General features: G+C 35.0%; 1 protein-coding gene across 1 annotated transcript; it reads left to right on the top strand.

Annotated features, from left to right (window-relative positions):
• The first annotated feature begins 2,199 nt into the window (after positions 1-2,199).
• LOC115982203 (cation/calcium exchanger 5-like) lies at positions 2,200-5,959 on the top strand. Its single transcript, XM_031104739.1, has 2 exons — positions 2,200-3,150; positions 4,878-5,959. Exons 1-2 carry the CDS (start codon positions 2,296-2,298, stop codon positions 5,640-5,642), a joined length of 1,620 nt encoding a protein of 539 aa, XP_030960599.1. The 5' UTR covers positions 2,200-2,295; the 3' UTR covers positions 5,643-5,959.
• The last annotated feature ends 41 nt before the right edge of the window (positions 5,960-6,000 follow it).

Here is a 6,000-nt window from a genome sequence, read left to right as displayed (position 1 = left end):
TTTTTTTATTAGAATAGGGTCTTTTTTATTTTATTTTAATGAAAGATGATTTTATACTTCTTATTACACTATAATCATTACATAAGACATCGCTTACACATTAGGGTGGGTTCCACACTTTTAGGGTCCACTCCCCTATAAAAGGGATGTTGCATATAATTTTACACAAAATAATAAATTTTGAATGACACATTTTGAAAATTGTTTGTTTGATCACTGATTTGTCACTAATGTATAGTGAATATAAAAAGAATATTTTCAAAAAGTGAGAAAAATAAACAAGGAAGCGACATTTAAATCGCTTTTATCCAACACTTGTTTTTTAAAAAAGCCCAATTTCATACTGCACTTTTTGAAATCATCATTTTTTGAAAAAGTATAAAAAACTGAACCAAACTCACCCTTAAGATAGTTAGACATTTTTGGGCAATGGGCATTTGTTGAGTCTTAGTCTAAACAAGACCTTTTGAAGAATTTGAGAACTTAGTTTGTTTAGTTTCGTTTGTTTTCTGCTAAGAATTATTATTATTATTATTATTATTATTATTATTATTTATTTATTTTTTTGATAATACCAAACTTTCATTAAACAAAGCAAAATTCGAAGCCCTTTCTCCAAGCATCCCATACAAACCCTAGGAGGGAGGAATCTAATGAGCATTAATTTTATAAGAGAAATTATAAAAATCCTATTTTCCTTAGAACCCACTTATTATGATGGGGAAATTAAACCAATCATAACTTGCCTTGCACCAACCACATTTAGCATTGAGAGGTGCTACGTTTAAAACATTTTTACAATATTTTCATAACAAATCATAGGTGGTTAGTTGTTATTGGTTCAAATTTGAACCTAACACCAAGATCACTTTTTTGCCCCAACAATAATAACCAGTAACAAACTACCACTTAAAATTTGTTGTAAAAATGTTGTGAACATATCATTTCTCTTTAGCATTTAGGAGCTTTTATGGGCTTTCAGAGTGTGTCAAGCTTACACATGTAGGTTGCATTAGGTATTGACTTAAAAAATCAGTTTTTTTTTTTACTATTTAGTTTTTTTTTATTATTATTCATAAATTTCAGTATGTTTTTTAGTACTATTTATGACTCTCACTGATGTCATAATTCTTTAATAAAGTCTAACGATTTACAAAAGCATGGACTTGAATGTTTTAATGACTACAGCCCAACTTGGTGAAGTAAAATTATTAGGTTCGAAGCCCAAGTAATTAGAGAGATGGATGCACAAAGCCCAATATGCATAAGTGCTCATCGGGTCCTAGGACTTTATGTACTTGGCCCACCTTTCATCTAGGGTAGCATTAGCATTTACATTATTGTGTTATTATTTATTTTTAATGCTTTAAGCCTGAATCTGACAAGATCTACCACACAAAAAGGAATCCAACAATATGTAATATTAATGTAATATTAATGATATATATTTTTTATAAGAGAATTTTTTTAAAAAGTGATATGTCTATAATATATTTACAATAAATTGTAAATAATTAGTTGTTATTAGTTTAAATTTGAATCTACCACTAAATTTTTTTTTTCTACTAATAACAACCCGTAATAATCTGCCACTTAAAATTTATTGTGAAAGTGTTATAAAAATATTGTATTATAGCATTTTTTTTTTTTTTTTGAGTTCATCAAAATTTTTTTTTGAGATATATATTTTTTTGACAGGAATGAGATAGAAATATTGATGATATATGGATGATAGATTTGCCCAAGAAGTCCCAAAAACTAAACATATACTATACAGCATGAAAAAGCCTAGATAATATATATATATATTTTTTTTTTTGCTGAATGCCTGGATAATATTATTGGTAAACCTCTTTTATACATCTTTTTTATATATTTATTTATTATATACTTATTCTGCGTAAATGTTAAGAAGAATTGATTGAAAAGCAATAGAACCGCGGATGCACTGGCTAGGACAGGAAGTGCAATGCAAGAGGACTATGTTGTTTTTGATATCTCCCCATCTGATGAGATTTCATCTTTTGTGTATTCTGATGTAAATGGGGAGAACTTTTGTAGGCTTATTGCCACTAATTTAGCCATTTTGTCCTCTTAGTTTAATGAAATTTCCGTTTAACAAAAAAAAGAAAAAGAAAAAAAGAAAGATTGAAAAGCACTATGAAAGTGTGGACAAAAGGCCCAAAATTGTCACAAACACATTGGTCAGTCAAAAACACAGAGAGAGAGAGAGAGAGAGAGAGAGAGCGATTTGACAAAAGGCCTTGATGCGAACTCCTCACATGGAATGATGGAATGGCCTTCTCTCTTCTCCTGTCCCTCAAAACCACTGCACTATCCCTCGCTCTCATCTCCACACTCCTCTTCTTCCTCCTCAAATCCCAACCTCACACCTCTTCTTTTCCCACAATCCCCACCAGATCCCTTCTCACAAAACCAACCACATCACCACCACCACCACCACCACCTTGCTCCAAATCCCACTCCAACACTTTCCTAAACTACTCTTGCCTCTTCACCCAAAACCCATTTCTCTCCATCCCTTCTCTCTCCCTCCTCATCCTCCTCTTCTTCTATATCCTCATCAAAACCGCCCAAGACCACTTCTCCATCGTAACTACCAAACTAACTAACCAACTGAATCTCTCCCCAACTATTGGTGCTGTTACTCTTTTGGCCTTAGGCAATGGCGCCCCCGATGTCTTCGCATCGGTCGCGGCGGTCCGAGGAGGCCAGTACCGAACTGGGTTCGGAGCAATACTCTCTGCGGGGACCTTTGTCTCTGCTTTCGTTGTTGGTTTCGTGGCAATCTACGCCGCACCCTTTTCGTTGAACCCTGTGACTTTTGTGAGGGACGTGTTGTTTTACTTGGTGGCGGCATTGTTTTTGTTCTACGTGTATCTTAGTGCCGAGATTTTTCTGTGGCAGGCTGTTGGGTTTGTTGGGTTTTATGTGTTTTTTGTTGGGATTGTGTTTTGGATGGATTTTGGATTGGGTGGAGGGAGGAGGAAGGTTGGGGCTGAGGTGGGTTTGGTTGGGGAAGGTGAGGTGGAGAAGGGTTTGGTTGAACAAGACTGCGAGATCGGAGAGGTTTCGAGGAATTTGGAGGAAGTGAAGCCAAGGTTCGGGTTCTGTCGAGCTCTTGGAATGGTACGTTTGAGATGAGACTTTGTGTTTTTGTTGGAATGCTTTTAAAGTTTATGTTTGTTTTTGGTGTACTATGTGTGTACTAGTTTATTTGCCTCGAGAATGAGCTTAATTTAGTAATCATGTGTCAATTGGAAAGTAGTTTTGGAGAATTAGATCGGATTTTATAATCTATATAGCTACATCCTGACGAACTTGATGCCAATTGTGTTTTATATTATTCATGTTATAGGCATTTCTTGTATCCATAAGAAAAGACTTGAACTTGAATTGGATTTTTGCTTTTTTTTTTTTTGGTTGTTAATCTTATAATTTGTTTACTTATGATGCTGTTTAGCACAATGCTTCCATAGTTCCACTAGGAAATCTCTTCAGGGTAGTCGTTTCATTTTCCTCCTCTTTTTAGTAGCTTGAGTGCAATAAGCACTTTATTGCTGTGTATGTAATCTTGCAATGCTATTAAAATAGAGAAAAAACTGTTTAACTGCTTGTTTACTTGAAATACAAATGATTGAAAATGATCTGAATCTTATAGTTTCTCACTCTCAACAATTACACGTGTGTATACATACATATATAATTACCTTTGTATAAATTTCAAATGACAATGATATATATATTAGGGTTGATTATCCAAACCAAAGTCTACCCCATTATATCAGATCATATAGGTGAGCATTTGTAATTCTCCTAAAGCCAAAGGTTGAATCATACTGTAGAATTTTGGGTTTTCTATGTATAAGGGTCATAGAAAAAATGCAGTGTCGGTTTACTTATGGATTGGCATAACATATGGTTGGTTGTGCAATATAAATTGTAAAAGCTAGTTCTATAGATGAGGTAAAGAAGAATCAGAGTTTTATAGCTAGGATTTTTTGCTTGATCTTGGAGGATTAGACAAGTTCCAAGGAAAGAATACAGCTTGTAAGGAGTTTTTGAGAAAGGTGTATGCAGATGTCCTAGATATACCAAGCTTGACCAGGTAGATGGAAGGGATGTTAATACTTAAAATTATTGATACTAGGAATATTACACGTGGGTAGCTGTCTCGTAAACTGGATCATGGAGCAATATTAATCTGCATTGATGTTGATCCAGTGGAAACTGTTGAATGCTATTGTATTTTTTGAGTACTGTTTGTTGGAAGTGTAGAATGACATTCTGTTAAATGTTGATAATGATCAATTAAGCTAAATACATTAATGACTCTTGGGTTTTTGTGTAATGTGTATGTCAATAATGATCAACAATGCTAAATGCCTATTTGAGAGAGCTAATAGAGTAAGGTGTACTAGTTGAATAAAATTGAAGAAATGGTTTCTATGTGCTTGTTCAACATATTGGTCTTGAAATGTTATTGGGGTCTTCTGATCAGTAACCTAGCTTACCTTTTCTTTGGTACTAAATTTAGTTGCATACCTGCTTTTGATATATAGACTAGATCAATGAGATGAAGGTCATCAAAGAAACGCCGACAATCTACCGAAAATTCCACCCTAAAATACCTGAATGAAAGAAGCAAAAAATTGATAAAAGAAAATGCTAGCAATTTGGAACTAGAAAAGTAGAACTGTGGGCATTATTATTACTTCTCTTCAATTCTCCTTGAACTGGGAGATACCATGAAAGTGTATGTTCAATTTCAAATTGTTTTATTTTACAGGAATCAATTGGAAGTAGATTTCTTCAATTTGTATTTACTTTATTTTTTATTTAAATTGTATATGCAGATCTCAAAAGCATGGGAACTTCCAGTCATGTTTCTATTAAAGCTCACTATTCCTCAAACCACACCTTCAGAATGGAGCAGGTTCTATGCATCAGCCAATATTGTTCTTTGCCCCCTAGCTCTTTTATATGCTTGCAATTCATTCATGCCATTTGATCATCCAATTGTTTTTCTCCTTCCCCAAACCCATTTCCCTCTCTGGTTTATATTACTATTTGCTAGCTCCTCGCTTGCAGTGCTTCACTTCATAATAGAAAAAGAGCCCCCAAAAACTGAGCAGATACCTGTGCTGCTCATAGCATTTGTCATGAGTGTGTTTTGGATATCCACTATTGCTGGGGAATTGCTGAACTGCCTTGAAGCACTTGGATCACTTCTTGAATTGCCGCCAGCACTTCTTGGGCTCACAGTACTTGCATGGGGAAATTCAGTGGGGGATCTAGTTGCAGATGTGGCAGTTGCCAAAGCTGGTCAGCCTGCAATGGCCATGGCTGGCTGCTTTGCTGGGCCAATGTTTAACATGCTTGTTGGGCTTGGAACAGCTTTGGTGATACAAACTGCCGATGTTTATCCAAATGCTTATGAGCTCCATTTTCATTTGGGAATTGTGACTGCATTTGTCTTCCTGTTACTGAGCTTGATGGGGTCTCTACTGGTGATTATTTGGTACAGATTCCGGGTGCCTAGGTTTTGGGGGTTTTGTCTTGTTGGTCTGTATATTCTTTTTATGGCCGTTAGCTTAATAATTGCCAAGTTTTCTGGGTGAATTGTCTGAGATATGACCGATAGAGTATGTCGATAAATGCCAACTAATGTGAGAGGATGCAGCTGCTACCTCTTGGGTATCTGCTTGGTAAACTAGGATTGCAGCTAAAGAGGAAGAATGGAAGGATCGAGTAGACTGCAAATTGAAGATAGGTAGAGGTTATAGGTCGGATTAATTTTTTTAATTAATTTTTTTCCATTGCATAGATTAGATGATTCTTTTTGCATTGACTACCAAATCTTTTTATGATTATATCAGAATTATCCTTGTCCACTTGTAATATGAAAATATCTATGTATTAAATCTTTTGTCACATATATACCATTATTGCAGTCACTTGCCTGTACCTTCATGCTCA

The sequence above is a fragment of the Quercus lobata genome, chromosome 3 (genome assembly GCF_001633185.2).
Source record: "Quercus lobata isolate SW786 chromosome 3, ValleyOak3.0 Primary Assembly, whole genome shotgun sequence".
In the NCBI taxonomy this organism is placed as follows: domain Eukaryota; kingdom Viridiplantae; phylum Streptophyta; class Magnoliopsida; order Fagales; family Fagaceae; genus Quercus; species Quercus lobata.
Note: the sequence above shows the minus strand (reverse complement) of the source record. Positions and strands in the feature narration are given on the sequence as shown.

Bases quoted from the DNA above. Each gene is read 5' to 3' on its own strand.
- LOC115982203 (XM_031104739.1), top strand. From the start codon at position 2,296: ATGGCCTTCTCTCTTCTCCTGTCCCTCAAAACCACTGCACTATCCCTC. The intron at 3,151-4,877 runs GTACGTTTGAGA...TTGTATATGCAG, and splicing joins TCTGTCGAGCTCTTGGAATG to ATCTCAAAAGCATGGGAACT.